At 60.4% G+C, this 18366-nt stretch overlaps 1 protein-coding gene across 6 annotated transcripts in view; it reads right to left on the reverse strand.

The window, feature by feature from the left end:
* The window catches only part of TMEM104 (transmembrane protein 104), a 54278-nt gene that overhangs the window by 8299 nt on the left and 27613 nt on the right, over positions 1-18366 (reverse strand). For all 6 annotated transcript variants that reach the window (XM_061144896.1, XM_061144898.1, XM_061144893.1 and 3 more), the window contains one exon: positions 6285-6378. In XM_061144896.1, coding sequence (XP_061000879.1) covers positions 6285-6378 — 94 coding nt within the window. The remainder of the gene's footprint in view (positions 1-6284; positions 6379-18366) is intronic.

Below are 18366 nucleotides of genomic sequence, written 5' to 3' on the forward strand. Positions count from 1 at the left end.
TCCTGGGGTCAACCCACGACCCCACTCAGGTCGAGTCACAGTCATGACCCTTCCCTGCTGAGCGTCTCTGGCCCAGGCGTCAGCTAATCTCTGGGGGTCGAGGAGGACCCGCGGCAGGCTGCTCATACCTGCTCTGTGACCCAGAGCCATCTCTTCCTGCTCCACTGAAGGTCACACGAGGTCAAGCTGTCCCCAACACCGGTCGTCTGTGGGGACTTGGTGAGTGCTCTCTGTACGGGGCTGGGTGGGAACCGGAAGGGGATTGCTTGGGCTCTTCGGTGCTCATGTCGGCCCATCCTTCTGGGCATCACCCTCCCACCTGAGCTCAGGCTGTGGTCGGGGCAGGGGCTCCTTTCACACCCAGAGAGGACAGGACACAAGGACACACTCGCTGTCTGGCTGGGAGGGGCTCCCTCGGGGGAGAAGGGAAGCCCCCTGAGCAGACGCACTTGGCTCCAGAAGCAGCGTGGCCCTGGGTCAGATTTCATGCCAGGCCCACAAGACATTCTGTGATTGTTGGCCTTGCCTGCATAACTTGCACAAGTCCCCTGGGTTTTGATGAAGGAAGGGACTTTAGATCTGACTGCCTTCCCCTGCTGGATCAGCCCCTGAGGTTTCTGGAGGATTCTAGCTTGGTGGGCATCGTTATCATCTCAGAGGCAGGAGAGAAGGGTATTTAAGTAAACAACTTAAGGGACGGAGGTTCTGCTCCAGAAGGACTCAGGGCAGAGCCTCGAGTGTGTCAGGAGGAGCGGGTCGTTGATCAAGGGCAGGTATTTGAGTCTCTGAAGCAATCAAGCCTTGAGTATGAAATCAAGAGTTCTGGCCTTTTCATCCCTCGACTTTCTACACCCTCAAGGCACTGCAAGTGGTGACTGGGAGGGCGGGCGGGCTCTCGGTTCTTCCATCTTAAGCTGTCTGAGCCGGCTGGGAGAGTGCAGCCCAGGGGCCTCTGGCTGGCGGGCGGGCTAATCTCCTTTGGGGAGATCAGAAACATAAAACTTCCACACCTGTCGCCTTTCGGCTCAGTCCTTTCTAAACCTTTTCTTCTTCTCCTTCCCCCTCAGAGTCGGATGTCTAAGCTCTGACCCCTGATGTGACCGCACCTGGGGTGACTGCGTGCTTCCCAGGGGGGTGCTGGGAAGAATCTGCCTGCCAGTGCAGCTGGGGACGGGGCCGCTAAAGAGGTCAAATGAGGTCAGAAGGGTGGACCCTAATCTGATGAGATACGTGCTTATTTTTTAAAAAGAAATTAAAAAAAAAATTAGTTATTTTGGCTGCTCTGGGTCTTCACTACTGTAGGTGGGCTTTCTCTAGTTGGGACGAGCGGGGGTCACTCTTTGCTGTGGTGCCCGGGCTTCTCTTGTTGCGGAGCACCAGCTCTAGGGCATGCGAGCTTAAGCTGCTCTGCAGCACGTGGGACGTTCCCAGACCAGGGATCGAACCCGTGTTCCCTGCACTGCCAGGTGGACTCTTAGCCACTGGACCGCCCGGGAAGTCCCATGTGCGCTTATAAAAAGAGAAAGGGAGACAGAGCACGCGCTGTCTGCACACACAGAGGAAAAGCCACGTGACGGCACGGTGAGCAGGTGGTCGTCTGCAAGCCCGGGAGGGAGGTCTCACCAGAAACCAGCCCTGAAGGCTCCTTGATCCTGCGCTTCCAGCCTCCAGAACTGAGAAAATAGACCTCTGCTGTTTAAGCCACTGGTTCATGGTATCGTTACGACAGCCTGAGCCCACTAAAGCAGCTGATGAGCAGCGGCTGGATGCAGAGAGAAACCAGGAAGGCCAGAAAGAGGGGAGGCAGTGCTGTGACAAGGGCGTGGGGCTCCCCGGGGCCTGAAGGTAGATTCCGGAGCTGCCCAGGGCCACGGCTGCCCTGATACGGCCGCCCGACCCGGCTGCCTGGCTGGGGTTCACCCTGGCTCGCGGGCAGCCTGATTCTGAGCAGAGGCGTGCCTGTAACCCTCGTCTGTCAGGCACCTCGCCTGTCTGGGCCTGATCCCCCTCCCTCTTCTGGAGTCCAGGCAGCTGGCCTGCCGACCTCCTGGATGAGCAGGAGTCCCTGCCTGAAGTCCAGGTCAGCACAGGTGTTGGCCACACGCAGGGCAGAGCTGCCGATAGCAGAGGCCGCTCAGAGGGGAGAGCCAGCCAGGGTCTCTGCTTGGGGCCGAGCCGAGCTCTGAGGTCAGCTCTGCCGCTAATGAAAGGGGTCATTTGGTGACATGCGGCTGGCCCTTCATCAAGCTTTAATTAAGTGTCCACTCTACCCTAAGAGCCTTAAGACAGCAACCTCCGGTTCTTCTCCTTTCAACTAACCTCTGCGTCTGCAGAGAGAATTTTTGGAAAACCAAGAATAAAATTAAGACCAGAGTGAAAAACATACATAGAAAGGTTTTCCTGGATTCCCTCCGCTGGCTGTGTAACAAGTGAAAGCTGGACACAAGGAGAGCCCTGGACAGTGGCCCGAGGCGGGGGGTGTCGGGGGTGGGGGCAGCAGCAAAGGCGCAGGACGAAGCCTGGCTGGGAGGGCAGACGGAGGTCCATGTGCTACTTTCATTTGGGAGGGGGGGCTCCTTGCTGGCCTTCCGAGAAGCACCAGTTGCGTGAGGGGACAGCACTGCGTGGCCGTGAAGGAATTCAAACACCGAGCTGGCCTGTCGAGCCAACAGGATGTGGGGAACAGATGGCCCAGGCGTGGACGACCCCGGGCTGCTGGTGGTGACGGATGAGAGCAGTCCCAACAGGAGACGCTCAGCTGAGATCAGTCATGGATCCACGGGGGGAGTTGGCCACTCGGCCACAGATAATTCTGGGGACGGGCAAAATCGGAGCCCTCGTGTTCCCGGATGACGTCCCCTCCCAGAGACCTTCTGCCACTTGGGCCAGCAGCCCCGGGTCCCACCTCTCCCTGCTGGCTCGGCCTGGAGGACAAATCTGGGGCACCTGCCAGGGGGAGGTGGGGCGTGCGGGGGCCGAGGAAACCCACGCGGCTCTGGCGTATGCACAGACCGCGGGGGGGGATGGTGCCTGACCCACTTTGAGGGGAGCACAGAGACGGGAATAACGTGCGTGGTGCTGCTCTGAATACACGATCAGAGGGAAGGCAGCCCTGTGGGTCCCCGACAGCCCAGCCCGAGGAGGGCTGCCGCGCCAGAGCTGCCTTTATTAGAGAAAAGCGGTTTTTTAATAACACTGAATGGGGCGCCCCGAGCCGAGCCAGCTGTGTCCCCAAGCGGGAGGCATCTGCTGGGGGTGGGGCATGGGGGGGGATGTCGGTAAGGGGGGGTGAAGGGATGCCGCCACTGTGGCCCCGTCCAGCCTGAGACCCGCCCCCCTGGCCCCTGCCCTGGGCGGCCCAGGGGCCACGGTCTGCAGCGGTCGGTTAAGCAGCTGAAGGCTCCAGCTCTGGCGTAACATTTGCTGGGGCTGCGGGCACGAAGGACAGAACTGTCGTCTGTGTCCCCTGAGTGTCCCTGGTGGACGTGTGGCTGACAGTGGGAGCTGAGAGTGAGGAGGAAGCCTGGCCTCTCTGTGAGGCCGGCCTGCGTCTCATTACTGGGAGGCTCGGGCGTTCCTTGAAGGCATGGGGGTGAGGTTGGTGGAGAGCAGGCAGGCATCCCGTCTGGTGGGCCTGGGGCCCAGCGCTGGGCAGGGGCGGGAGGCCGGACAGAGGCAGCTGGCAACCCTCCAAGATCTCGGCGGGGATACCCAGGGACACAGCTCCGTCTGGGGTGGTTTGGGCCACGTCCCTGACCTCCTGGCCAGCCCCAAGGGAGGCTCACTCTGGGGCCGCTCCTGGGACGTAATGGCCAGAGATGATGATGGTGAGGGCGTGCGCGGGGCTGGTGTCTGGATGCTGGAGCGCTGTGCAGACAGCGCTTTCTACACGATCCCATTGTATCTTCCAGGTCTCCCAAACTCAGCCACCTGGTCTCCCCAGAACTTATTTGAGCAGCAAAAGAAACCAATGGTGACACTTGTTAGACATGTTCTGACGTTTTCCTGACAATGTGGCTATTTGCAAAGGCCATCGGCCCTTCAGATTGCAACCAGGGGCTTCTGGCGGAGGGCATGGCCGACGCCCTGGAGGGACCGGTCCGCAGGCTTCTCAGCTCGTCTGGAGCTCTGGGGCGGGGGTGGGGGGGGCGGGGGTGAGGGCGGCGGTGCTCAGGCGGGGTCCCGGCAGTCTGCCCTGGCCTCAACAGATGGCAGAACAAACTCCTCATTACGCTCGAGAAAGCTTCCGGCTCAGCACATCTATTTATGATTTCCCGGTCTCTTCGGCGTTCCTTCTTCCCTGTATCTTCCAAGAACCCAAGCCAGCTGATTGCCACCCTATCTCCCCTCCCCGCGCCGCTCCCCCGGACATCCTGGACCCTAATCTGGGTGGTGGGGAGAGACAGGGTGGGCGGGAAGTGGGAAGGCAGGGGGGACACGGCCACAGAGCTGCCCGTTCAGCAGCAAAATGAAGAGGGGGCTCGTCGCAAACTGACAACTTGACTCATACTCGAGAGGACAAACAGGGCCAGGGTGCTCACTGCCTCTGCAGCAGTTCTAGAAAAACCACCGGGGTCATTTGGACCCAGAAGCGAGACCCCCTCACCCCACGATATCCCACGGGCAGGGGAGACACACTCCCTCCCACGGCGGGGTTGCCTGGCGGTTCCCCGGGTAAATGATCTCTGCTCCCTGTCCCCCACCTGCTCTGCCCTGTGCTCTGGGGTCAGGACGGGGGAGACCTCTTCGAGCAGGTCTGCAAAGGAAAATTCCCCGGGTGGCACCAGCGTCCCGGGCTGGGAACCGAACCCCGGGCTCAGCCACCCGTTAGAGGGCTGGGCTTCCCACCTGAGGGCTTCGTGTCAGAGATGGCTTTCCTTTTCGAGCCCAGAGGCCTGCCTCTCTCGGGGAGACAAACGACAGGCCTGAGCTGTCACCCGTGGTTGGTGGAGAGGCTGCGGCCGATTAATTCTCTCTAGGATCAGAGGGAGAAGAGGGGCAAGGGACTCGCAGCGACAGCCATGTCACCGCCTCGTGCCCTCTCTCAAGGCCACGGCTGCCTCGCCCCACCGCCCCGCCAGGGGCTGCCTCCGAGGGCCCGGGGGCTGCAGGTAGAGACCGGAGGAGGCCCCCTGCGGTCCCCTCGCTGCCCTGAGTGTGAGGCTGTGGCCAGGAGGAGGAGAACAGAGAGGGGTCATGGGGGGCTGCGGCGGCCCACACTGGGGGAAAGAGCAGTCTGTTTTCTAAAGCGCTGTGAGCCCCGTCCTGGAGGAAGGCAAGGACCCCAAAAGCAGAACCGGGAGGGGCAGGGGCTGTGGGAGGCGCCCAAGGAGCCCGGGGCCTGGCTGGCGCTGGGAGCTCAGCGTGGCCTCTGCGGGTGGAGCCGGGTCTGACCTGAGCCCGGGGCCGCCTGGGGTCCGTGCCAGACCCCCTCCCTTTATTTATCGTCAGCCTTCTCTCTCCCTCCTACAACCTTCTCTCTTCTAACACAAGCACCGCTCATCACACGCAGACAGGACCTTGTCATGCTACACAGGCCCCCCGGGGATCCTGGGGGGCTGGGGAGACCCCTCTCCCAGGCCCATCAACCAGAATGGCAACAGCATCTTTGCTTTGAGACCCAAACCAGTGTGCAACTGATCCCAGAGCGCCTGCCGGGGACGGGGGTGACGGTGACTGCACGCCCTCTGGTCATGGGTCCAGGTGGGTCCTGGACCTACAGGGTGGCTGGCAAGATGTTGTCAGAAATGAATGAACTCCCAGCTGCCGACCTGGTGTGGGGGAGACCCCCGAGCTCCCCCAAGGACGGCAGGCGTCTTGCTGTTTGCAGCATCAGTTGGAAGGTACTATGGTGTCTTTTTCTGTTCTAGTGGCCAGGGACTTGAGGTGGCCACCACAGCCTGCTGGGTTTTATGGTTGTGCCGCGTGGTGTGTCCATGAGAACAAAGAGCAGCTGCTCTCCTGCCCTGAAGGGGCCCAGCCCCATCCAGGCCTCTAGGAGCCGTGGAGCGCCCCTCTGGGGTGGTGGGGACCCAGCACAGTCGGGACAAGTGGTCCTGGGCTGAGCCCCGCCTTTGCCCCCATTACCTCGAAGCAACTTATCTTTTTTGGGGGCAAAATTTGTCCACCAGTAAAAAGGCACAGGGTACCTGCCTCCTTCCTGCGCTCAGGGGTCCACGGGAGCCCCCTCCACCTTCAGCCCTGGCTGCGAGCCCAGGCGGCCGTGTCGGGAAGACTGGGAGTGAGGGGAGCAGGGCAGACCTTGAGACGCCTGTCAGACTCACCGATCCATCTCATTAGGGATGTCAGGATCTGCAGGTACTTGGTCTTCTGGACGTCAAAGAAGGTGAAGGGGCCGAGGAGGAGCGTGAAGACGGCCTGGTGACAAAAACGAGAGTGAGAAGGTGAGGAGGCCGGGCGCATGCAGGGCGCGTGCGTGTGCGGAGGGCACACTGTTCACGCAGCCTCCAGCCATCACCAGGGCCGCTCCTAACCCAGGTGTGTGTCAGGAACGGCAGAGGCCCCCTGGGGTCAGACAGCACCGCCTGGCGAGTTCCTAAGACCAGAGCTGCAACAGAAACTGAGATCCATGCGTCTCTGCTGTGCCTCACACCTGTTGTCCTGAGGCTACTTTCGAGGCAAATCCCAGGTGATCTCTTGGGGACATGGCCCTGTTGCTTCTCTTCTCAGTAAGTGCTGACTGAGGGGGTCACGGGCCCAGCAGTAGGCTGGTGTGAGCACAGGTTAGGAAATGAGGCTCCAAAACAAACCCCAGGTACATCCCGGGTTCCCACAGTTTACTGGGAAGAAAGGACGGAGGGGCGGGGATGTGGGGGCCTGGATGGCCCGGCACAGTGGGAAGGACACCATCCTGAATGGTTCAGAGGACAGGATCAATCGGGATGTCGGTAATCAGCAACCTCTCGAATTCTGAGAGAAGGTGAAGCCTGGAGAATCGGAGCCAGTGTGTCCCAGGGCAGAGCCATCGGAGAAACAGCCTGGACCAGGCAGAGCAGGAAGCCTGGAGTGGACGGGTGTTGGGGGTGGGAGCGGTGGGGGGTCCGGCACTGGCCCCCTCACTGCCCTTCCTCTCTGGAGAACAGGGGAGGGCGAGTGCTTACTTAGGGGGAAAACAGAAGAGAATTCGAACCCGGCCTTAGAGAACTGGGATCTGGGAAAACTGAATCCCCTCTGCAAAAGAGAACAGGGGGATGGATAAACATGGCCCTGTGGAGACTGGGGCTGGGGATGGAGGGAAGCTGAGGACCTCCATGGCAAGCCGGCTGCTCCGAGAGCAGCGTGATTAGAAGCTGCTGGGTGGAGTTGCAAGGATGGCACCATTTCCAATCTGCCACTCGGAAGCGGCAGCGGAGGCAGCAGACCTTATTAACATTTACACTGTGCCGTGTTATCACGTTAATGCTAATGACACTCGCCAGAGATGCGGCGGACGGTGCCAAGCCTGAAAGTGGGGAGCAGGGCTCGCTTTGGCGGGGGTCGGGGCTGGCCCTGGGATCTGGGTCAACACGTCCCAGCTGCTTGGCCTGGTGGCCAGGCCCTGGCTCCCCTGATGGGGGTGGGGGGAGCCCGTCCCACCCCCCACTCCGCCCCGCCTGGAATGGGAGCAGGATGTGGGAGAGGCTGTGACCCCTCATCCAAGTCCATTATCACTGTGAGAATGACAGGAAAGACTGAAGTACCGCTTAAGCAAGGGCTCTAATTAGCTGGGGTGGGTACGGCCTCCTGGCAGTCCCCTGGGGCTGGGAGATTTCTGGAAGGAGCTTCCTCCTGGGGGCCGACAACCAGTCCTGCTTCCGCTCTGGAAGGAGCAGCGGTTTCAGCAGGCGGGGTGACAGGGGAGGCAGAGGACAAGGGCTCTCGAGCAGTCCTCGCTGGTCCCCTGTGGCCTGGGGACACAGGGAGGTGACAGTCACCCAGTCATGTCCAACTCCTTGCCATCTCATGGACTATAGCCGGCCAGGCTCTTCTGTCCATGGGATTCTCCATGCAAGGATATGGGTTGCCTGCCCTCTTCCAGGGGATATTCCCAAGCCAGGAATCGAACTCTGGTCTCCTGCATTGCAGGCATGGCCCGGGGACACAGCGAGGTGTGGGATCACCAGCTCTCGGCTGGCCGAGCCAGTCTGTCTGCAGCGCCATCAGCAAGTCATTTAGGAAAATTACCACCTCAGGGAAACTTTCCACTGACGAATTTCTCTTTTGAAGGATGGGGGCGGGACATGTCACGTGGAAAAACATGGACCAAACCACCTGCCATAAACGTTCTCCAATGACCCTGGGCTGCTTGAAACTAGACTGTGGAGTGTCCGGGGCCAGGAGCTGGGGTGTTTCACTTCTGACCTGCGACACCTCCAGCGGTGGGTGCTTATGGTGGGGGGTGGGGGTCAGATCTCATCCTGGAGGCCTAAAGACTGGGTTTTAGAAGGTTCCACTGCGTAAAAACAGGGAGATCACAGAACCTGCCCTGCAGGCAGGTGGGGAATTCTGCTGCTGTGGGCCGCTCAAGGTCTCCTCTCCAGGGGGAACCCCCGTCTTCATCCTCCTCCTCGGGAGATACGTCAACATCCTTTTACACACGAGGCCCCATTACATACCCCGCTGTAGACGGGACTCTGCTGAGAGACCCTTCATTTAAAGGGATGGAGCACACAGACCCGCCTCCCAGGGCAGAGTCTGGAAGTGTACATGAGGCGCCCACCGAATGCAGGGGAGTGTGAGTTGGGCTGGGAATGAGGGTCTAGCCCCGCCGGGCTCTCTGGGATCCACGTGCGAGATAACAGGCCTGTGCTCAGGGTGGGGGCAGGCGGTGAAGGGCTCTTTGGGGAGATCGGGTCAATAGCTGTGATAGCCATGGCTGGACAGCGGCTGGAATGTGTTTTCTTTATTCCCCCAGGTCGGGACCACAGGCCGACTGCAGGGCCCGGGAAGACACAGGGCTGACGGGCAAACAGCAGCTGCACCGGGAGCCCAGACCGAGACACAGAGCAAGCTGGGGCCAATCAAGGAACAGGTGTCCTCTGCAAATTGGTTCAGCCAGACTCGGCGTCCGGGGCGGGAAAGGGCAGGGGGCTCGGCCGGCGGCGTGCGAGGCCTCGCTGGGGTGCAGCTGCGAGGTCTGGGCGGGGGAATGGCCCCAGGGTCCCGGGGGTCCGGCCAGCCTGAGCTCAACGCTAGATGCTGAGCAGCCACGCGTGCCTGTCTTCCCTTCTCTTTTTACCCAAAGAAGGAATCAAAAGGCAGGAGACAGTCTGTCCTCCTGGGTTTTCCTGTCCAGCCCGTGTGACATTATAAATTAGCTGGCTCCCCGAGCCATTTCCAGACACCTGAATGCCATTGATCAGTTCAAGCTCGGGATCTGTTCAAGGACTCTCCGAGCCAGACTCATTACAGGAGGCAGGGACACCAACTGCTGCAGCCAAGTGTGTTTCTTTAAAAGAACAACAACAAACAGACAAACAAAAAGAACGGATTCTCTGGTCTCTAAATGAAACCTTCAAACTGGTCGCGGGAACAAAGTCCGAGACCTGGGAGGGTGCAGACGGGGCCGCGTGTGGGCCTCTCTCGTCCGTCTGGTGAGTCGAGACGCCCACCGAAGGCCCCACGGGGTCCTGGGGGGGTCCTGGTGGACAGGAGGCGGCTCACACCCCCGGCACGCTTGGCCACGGCTCTCGCGGTGTCCCTGGGGGGCTTGGCGAACTTGACCAGGAGTCTCAGCACTCGACACGGCTGCCTCTCCACCTGCGTCCCCAGGCAGACTAAGGGTGCCACCCGCCTCCGGCTGCTCCCATGACCCCCGAGGCCTTCCTCACTGTGCCAATGTCCGGTGACCGCTGTAACCTGGTGGCTTAAAACCACAGGCGTGTGTTTCTTTACAGCCTTGGAAGGGACACAGGGAGCCCGAGGTGTGTGTGTGGGGGGTGGGGGGGGAGGTCACAGCTGTAACAACGCATGAAGTGAGAGGACTCAGGTGGGCAGAGGGCTGGCGGCAGGTCGGGACTGGGGAGCCGCCTGGAGCCCCTGTGTCCCTGTCCTGATCCCTCCTGGGCCCGAGCTTGCTGGCACCCACGTCCCCTCCCCACACTCAGCCCCAAGCACACCCGCTCGTGCCCAACACGCACGCACGGTTTCGTGGCCATCTGTAGCGTGACACCAGCTGTACCTCCTGCAACAACACCCTAGACGGGCAGCAGAACGGTCGCCAGGCAGGGGCCGGGGCCTCGCTTTGCTGATGAGGGGGCGGAGGGTCTGGAGAGGCTGGTGACCCAGGAAGCGGTGGACGGGACCAGGCGTCTCCTGGCCCTGCTCCTCCCCCTGACCGCTGTGATGGCCCGCTCCCCGCTGTGTGAGGCTGCTTCCCTGCCACGACACCTCCTCTGCCCACTTCCAGCTGGTTCTCACCCTCATGCCTCTCCCCTCGTGACTCCCCTCCGCCTCTACCTTCCTTCTGCCACCTCTCAAGCCCGCTCAGGTGCCAGTCTCTGCTGCCAGCTTCGCCAAACATTTGCATCCTCACTGGGGGGCCCCTGACCGAATCACCAAATGCACAGCTGGTACCACACCACTTAATTCTTGTAGGTTCCCTGTTTTTTTTTTTTTTTTTACTATTTATTTGCTGCCCCAGGTCTTAATCGCGGCATGGGTTTAGTTGCTCCGGGGCACGTGGGATCCTCTCGGGCCAGGGATTGAACCCATGTCCCCAGCATCACAAGGCGGAGTCTTAACCACTGGACCACCAGGGAAGTCCCTGGAGTTTCAACATGAAAGGCCAGCAGACCCACTTGGCACCCCCATGCTCTCAGACTTCTCTGCTGATCCAGCAGGGGTGATGGAGCAGCAAGTTCTGGAAGGGTGAAGGGCAATATGCTGCCTGATCTACCTAAACGCGCAGAGACTCCTGGGCGGGCTACGCAGTACCCCGGGCCCCGGGGAGCCAGTTCACACATTCCAAGGGCACGGCTAAGTTCTCTGGACTGATCCTGGAGGTCATTTCAAGTGACAAAGGACACAGATGCCTCAATCACAGGGCTGCCCTTCTTGGGCGGCTAGGGGTTAAGAGTTAATTGGGGTTAATGGCAACTCAGCACGAACCGTCCGTAAATGGGAACTGAACTTTCAACGCGTCCTTGAAGTGCAGTGAAGACGTGCTTGAGGAGTCTATTTTTATTTCTCAAGTGGCTGTGAACGTTTTGGTTTGGGAGTTTACATCTTCCCAACTTGAATTACAACGTCTGATGACACGGCCACGGGGAGGAGGTGCGCCCTGGGGCAGCGAGGGGCAGAGCGGGGCCGGAGGCTTCGGGGCCACACGCTCAGGGTGGGGGCCTGTGTCCTGAGGGTGCCCCAGCTAACGGCGAGACCACAGAGTGCTCGTGAAGGTCCCGAAGCGCATCGCGTGTGCAGAGAAGGTGGTCAGTGAACATCAGCCCTGGCCGCGTGGCCCCAGCAAGGAGCAGCGCACCCTCGGGGGAGGACGGTGTGAGCTCCACCCATCCTCCCAACATGCTGGGACCGGGGAACGCGAAACAGCTGAAGCCAAGTGAGGCGCCCCCGCCACACAACGTTAGGTCAGGACTAACGATCCTGTTGCATGACCTGCAGCCTGAGCGCTCTGCAGGGCGAGTTCAGGTTCATCCCCATCGAGCGGAGGATGGACGTGAGGGAAGCAGAGCAGAGGTCTGTGCACGGCGCTCGGTGAGACACAAGCACAGCTCATCCCAAAGCCCCACGAGCAGAGGCGGCGTGCCGCCGGGAGGGGGCCACCGGGACGCTGCAGGCGGACCAGCACTCTCGCAGGAAACGGAGGGTGAGCTTTCAGAAACGACAGTCTCCCCTCAGCGGGCGGAGGACGGGCAGCGGGCGGCTGATCCCGAGAGCGTGAGGAGCCCTGCTGTGGGAACAACGGGGCCCCTGCCAGGACAGGCTGCCGGCCTTCAGATGACCAGCCCGGCCACCATGCGGGTGCTGTCAAGTTCTCACTCACCGATCCTTCAAATACGTTCAGCTGCTGGAGCAGGGGTGATGCAGACAGATAGAGGCCAGACGCCTCTCCAGCCCTCGAATGAGCTGCTCAGAGCAAGTCGCCACGTCTTAGGGTCCCTGGGTCCCTCCCCGGCGTCCCCCAAACCTCACCCAGAAGGTACCTGGGAGATGCTTACTGAATAGAACAAAAGATTCAGGTGATGCCTGAAGATAAAAGTGGAGGCTTGAGGCCCAGACACTCTAGAGAGGCTTCTGGAGCACAGAAGTCACCTCTAGAAACCCGGCTGTCATCTCACGACATCTGCAGCAGAAAGCCCAGTCGGCTCATGTCAAACAATTCAGCCCCATTCGGAGTGAACGAGAGCCGAGACACGTTAACACCTGTGGCTCCCGTCAAAAGGCGAGTGCGTGACTGCTGAGGAGGCACAGCCCGGGAGAGGAGGAGCCAGCAAGGAGCCGGAAGTTACAGGTCCCCCAGACAGTCTTAGGCAGCCACTGGGCTACCGAACAGAGGCAAGAAACCAAATCCACACGGTGGGACCTCGACCGCCCGTCAGACCTGGGGATCAGGGAGAAAAGACCTTCCCCACGCCTGATAACTCAGAAGAGGATGCAACTCTGGGGGCGGCTTCCGGGCAGCAATGCAGACCGGCCAGGGAAGGGGGTACCTGAAACACCTCTGCTAGAAGACGGGTGAAAACGCTATCTCAGATGGGGGAGTCTGGGAGAGTGATTTTGGGGAGGAGCCACAGAAGGGGTGGCTGCTCCCAACCCTGCACACACATTCAGCTCTGGCTGTCCAAGCCCAGAGGATGTGAGTTCGGTTGGTTTGGGGTGGGGAGGGGGTGCCCTGGAAGAGAACAGCCAAGAGGCCCCAGGATGGAGCTTGAGACGAGGGCTCCCGGGACCGCCTGTGCCATCTGAGAGAGGAGGGCTGGACACAGGCCGGTCCGGGTCCCTGGGGTATTGCTCCCATCGGAACTGCATCTTTTGCATTGGCAGGCAGGTTCTTTACCCCTGAGCCACCAGAGAAGCCCAAACCAACATTACCAGGCACATATTGAGGGCTCAAACACGACAACATCTTCCACCTAAGACTGCTTTTTAATCCTGACACCCTACATGTTGGCTATCGTCTTCATTTTGGAAAAAAACAAAACAAAACAAAAAAACTGAGGTTGAGGGGGACTAATTAACTTGTCCACGGTCTCATAACAACCATGACAGCTGAGACCAGGGCTCAGAGCTCAGGCTGTCTGTATCCAAGGCCCGTTCTCTCTGCGGAGCACTTGACCCCCTCCCTTGATTATGCCCTAGAGAGAGTCTCTCCAGCACCCCCTCCAAGGCTGGCTCCCGGGGGGCCGGGGGCAGGAGGGCTGGGCTGGTCCAGTGGCATTAGCCTGGAACGGCTGCCCCCCACCCCACCCTCTGATTGGAGGACAGGCCTGCATGCCTGTGTTGCTTTCTCAGCTGAAAAGCCAGATGGTACCCGGTGGTGGGCAGGGTTCCAAGGATTTGGTGCCAGAGCCGCAACCCTTGTGGTTTGTGTGTGTGTTGGAGGGGGAGATAAATATTGTGGAAACCCACGCACTCACTCACTAATGGTGATGTGCCCCCGGGGTTTATAAAGGACAGCCTGGCTCCTTACAGGTGTGAAAATAGAGATGGGGTGGTGCACACGCACACTTCCAGGTGCAAGACTGAGGAGCTTCACCCTGCACGAGGTGGGCTTTAAGAACATGATAACAAGGATCTGGGGAGGGTCGGGGGCTGTGGGAGGACGAGGGAGGTGGGGTGAAACAGGTGGAAGGCTGGGGGCCCCGCCGGGGGGAACAGACCTGACTTTGGAGCCAGCACCCATCCTAATGTTAACACTCCACTGTTCACGTTCCAGGTGATAAGGGGCGGCAGAGACAGACACGGGCAGTGAGCCAGCCTCAGCCTCCTGGCGACTGGACGGCTTCTGACTGCTCCCCGTGATCTGCAGCGCCCGCCCCCCCAAAGACAGGGGGCCCTTAAGCCCTCACTGAGGGGCAGCTTCCGTCCCAGCAGCGAGGAGCGGAGGACGGCCCAGGCCTCTGGGAAAGGGAGGGCCAGCTGGACGGGGAGGTTTTGAGGCTGGAATGGCGGCCGCCAGCTGTGGCGAGCCCGACAGCGGCAGGGCTGACGGTGGGCTTCAGAGCCAGCGGCGGCCGCCCACCCGAGGGATCTTGTCCGCTCGGATGCTCACAGAGCAACTCCCCCAGTGTGTGGCCGGCCTCACGCTGACTCTGGACCCAGAGGTGGACAAAGCGCAGCTCTGGGCCTTAAGGAGCTCCCGGTGAGGCCAGGGAACTGCACGCAGATGAGAGTCTGATTAATGCCACGGCACGGGGTGTCATGGGGGCAGCCCCTGACCCAGCCTGGAGTAAGTGAGCACCTGTCAGACTCTGCAGCAAGGGGCAGGCACGCGAGGGGCGCAGAGCCATGAAAAGCGCCCAGCATCTGCGGGGGTCAGTGGCCAGTGAGGGTGAGGCGGTGGTGAGAGAGAAAGTTCCAGAAGGGAGATTAGAGCAGACCACGTCTCGTGGAGGAGTTTAGAGCTGTCTCACACAGACACAGGCATTCCTAAAGGGCTCTGAGCAGGGAAATGGCAGTCAGGTTTGCCTAAAACCAGGCTGAAAGAATGAAGGACAGAAAAGCCTCATGACCTTGGGGCGAGCCTCATGCTGGGAGGCGGCCAGGCTGGACGGTGGGGAGGGGGCTGGCGAGGGGCACCTCTCCGTGGACAAATGGTCCAGGTGCCCGGGGCTCCAAGGTGCGCCCCCAAATCCTCTGGTGGAAGCCCTCCCTGTTCTCATAGGATGAGATCCGAAAAGGACTTGAAACATTAGAACTGGGAGTCCCGAGGGCTGGAGGAGAAGGCAGGGCAGGGACGTGCCCGTCCAGGTGGGCTGGAAAACGCTGAGCTGGCCCTGGCGGGGAGCCCCGTGAAGCAAGGGAGGCGCATGAACCCACGGCGGGCTCCCAGGCAACCCTCTGCGGCAAGAAGAAAAGAGGCCTCGGGACTCCCCTGGGGGTCCAATGGGCAACACGCCACACTCCCACTGCGGATTCGATCCCTGGTTGGGGAACACACCGCCAGGTCTTGTAGAAGGAGGCAGGGCTTTTCTAACAGGCAGCAGGGTTTGAAAGCTGCAGGAGAGGGCGGCAACCTCGTTCCCCAGGCTCAGCGAGCCGAGGCACCGAGAGAACTTCTCAGGCACCGAGGGCCTGGTTCACCACGTCCCACTCTTCAGCTACCGAATTCTGTCTGCCGAGAACTGGAACCAGCTCTGGGTCCTGGTCTATTTCTGCTGGATGTCAAGGAAAGGGAGAAGAGGGGATACTTGGCATTCCTCCCCGCCCTCGGCCAGGCCAACGTATTACACGCTGCCTCACAGACGCGAGGAAGCTGGAGGCACTGGCCGTGTGATCCCGGGGCTGGGGAACAGCTGCTGGGGCCAGGCCGGGATCCATGGGGCCCTTACGGGGCCTCAGAACGGGAGGTCTTGAGGGGAACAGGCGGGTGGGTATCGCTCTGCATCATGGACTGTGTTACGAGTTAACGGGAGGGGGGGACCCTCTGGGCCGTCGGTCCTGGCCCTTGGCTCCCTTGGGAGAAAGCACCCACATCCCTGGCCACGCGAGCCCCGTGGACCTCAGGACCCGCATGGCTGCTGGTGCCTCCAGGAACCGGCTGGCATCGGACTGCTTTTGCTGTGACGCCTGGCCCCCCAGGGACAGGAGGCGGCAGAGCCATCGCCATTGGCACCTCGGCTGGATGTGCGGGCACCCCACCCCCCACTTCTCCCCCTCATCTCTGAGCAGGGAGAGCGGGTGCTGGGAACCGGGCTCTTCTCGGGGCCAGAGCGGAGGAAGTCAGGTGCCTGGACACGGGAGCCCTGCGGCAAGCATGGGCGGCTGGCTCCACCCCTTCCCTGCGGACTGCCGACCTCCAAACAGTCAGGAAGGGGCAGGACTCTGCTGGGTGCCCAGTAACCTTGGAGGTGGGGAGAGCAGCCGGCTGATCAGGGAGCTCTGTAAAGTCGGGTGTGAGGAATCTCGCTGAAGACCCCTGGCTTCCTCCCTGGTGGACGGTCAGAGCCCAGAGGCCTCTCCACGGGGCTGGCACGTCGTGGCTCCGGGAGGAAGCACCACCTGCAGGGACCTGCTGGCCACGGCGGCAGAGGGATACCGCTGGAGGGCCCCCTTTCCTGGGGACGCTGAGAGTCTGAAAGCAGCCTGATGAGGGCAGCGGAGCGGCTGTGTCCCTGTCTGCAGGAGGCGTCCTGGTCAGGGAAGAGGCCACATGCCGTGGGGCAGCTAAGCCCACGCACAACTACTGAGCCTGTGCTGCCACTATTGACGCCCGAGTGCGGAGGAGGCGTCACCTGCAGTCTGCGACTCGTGACGCCCGCCCGGAGGCCTGCGACGCCTGCCCGTTCGTTCCTGGGGGAGGCTCGGCTCGGGAGGGCCCTGACCCCCGTCTCCCTGGCCAAACCTCGGGAGGCAGATCCAAGGGAGACTAGGGCAGGCCTCTCCCCGGGAGGCTGGGTGTCGGCAAGACCACGTACCGCTGCGAGAGGGCCTCGGCCAGCAGACTTTCTCAAGGGGGAGAGGACCCAGAGTCACCCTTGCAACTGGTGCAAAGGGCCGATTCCTGGTTCTTACAGTTGGAGGTGCTGCTACATTAGGTCTGGGGTGTCACCTAGCAATCTTTTTTAAAAAAAAATAATTTTAATTAATTTATTTTTGGTTGCACCAGGCCTTCGTTGCAGGCTTTCTCTAGTTGTGGTGAGTGGGGCTACTCTTCTTTTCGGAACACGGGCTCTGGGTGCACGGGCTTCAGTAGTTGCCAGACCTGGGCTCAGTAGTCGTGGCGCGTGGGCTTAGCCACTCCACAGCATGAGGACTCTTTCCAGACCAGGGATCGAACCCGTGTCCCCTGCGTTGGCAGGTGGATTCTGACCCACTGTACCGCCAGGGAAGTCTAGGAATCTGTATTTTTCATACGTGCCAGTGGTCCTGGAACCAAGCTCTGAGACCCAGTTGAATGAGACTCGTGTCCTGACCCGGGGAGAGGGAGGGCTGAGCGGCGTTCCTGGAGGCCGGTGACCTGTCCCTGGGGTGGAGGGCAGCCTCCTGCATGGTGGTGAGCGGCTCTCCTGCCAGAACTGCTCAGACGTCACAACTTGGTCGGGGTTGGGGGTTGGGGGGGGGCGATGAGGCTTCCAGCCATGACCTGGCCCACCGATCACCTCCCTCCTCCTGTCAAGGCTTCCAGAGGACATCTCAATCGGCAAGTTCTTCCCGGAGCTCAACTCAGAGGCCCTGCAGTGCCCTGTGACCTGTCCTTCCGCCTTCACGCAGCATCTGCTTGGCGACGCCCTCTGCAGTACCCCTCTCGGCACTGGGAGCCTTATTAAAACGTGCCTTGGTCTACTCTTGGCTAACCCATGAGACAGCCCGCCCACATGCTAATTAATCAGACGTCATCACTGATCTGCACCCTAACTGCTCAGCCCCATCTCATCACGCCCGAGTCCCAGGCACCTCTCTGCTGCCTGCACATCCTCTGGGGTTCTTTGGCACCTGCGTTCTCCTCGGGGCCAGCCTGCGGGCTGGGGGACGTGCCTGCAGGTACTTTCAGCCCCTTCACGGTTTGCAGGGCCAGCACCACTGGGTGGGACACCAGCCACACGGAGGAGTGCAGTTATTACTTTACAAAGAGTGCTTTATTTAATTAAACCATTACTGCCAGGGCCCTGGGGCACTGTTTAGAAAGACAGCAGATTCTGCTTATAACAGACACCCTGTAACGGAGTAAGCATCACTCAGGGAGGGGCACGGCCTCCCAAGTCAGCAGGGCTGTTGCCAGGACTATGGACTCATCCGTGCCCCGAAGCATCCGAGAGACGCAGAGCGGGAGGAGGAACACGGTTTGGCATATACAGCTCTGATCCTAGGTAGCACAAAGTAGTTAAGAACAACTCATATTATTCTTAGAACTCCTAAGAGGCTGCTACGCTTCCTTGACCACAGTTCATTCCCGGACTTTTTGGGAAATGAAGCCAAAGAAAAAAAGAGCAAGGGAGAGTAAAGATTTGAAATTGACAGCTGGGACATTTCCTTAAAGAATACAGTCTTTTTTTTTTTTTTTTAACCTTTGCCCAGAAATGGGAGGTTTTGGAGCAGAGGGGATAGAGATGACCAGAGCTGGTGGATTTTGGGAGTTTTCCTGGAGTGGCTTCTTTTTTTCAAAATGAATTAATTTGGTTGTGCTGGCTCTTAATGTGACAGGCGAACTCTTAGGTGCAGCATGCACGTGGGGCTCAGTCCCCTGAC

Source organism: Dama dama, chromosome 5 (genome assembly GCF_033118175.1).
Source record: "Dama dama isolate Ldn47 chromosome 5, ASM3311817v1, whole genome shotgun sequence".
In the NCBI taxonomy this organism is placed as follows: domain Eukaryota; kingdom Metazoa; phylum Chordata; class Mammalia; order Artiodactyla; family Cervidae; genus Dama; species Dama dama.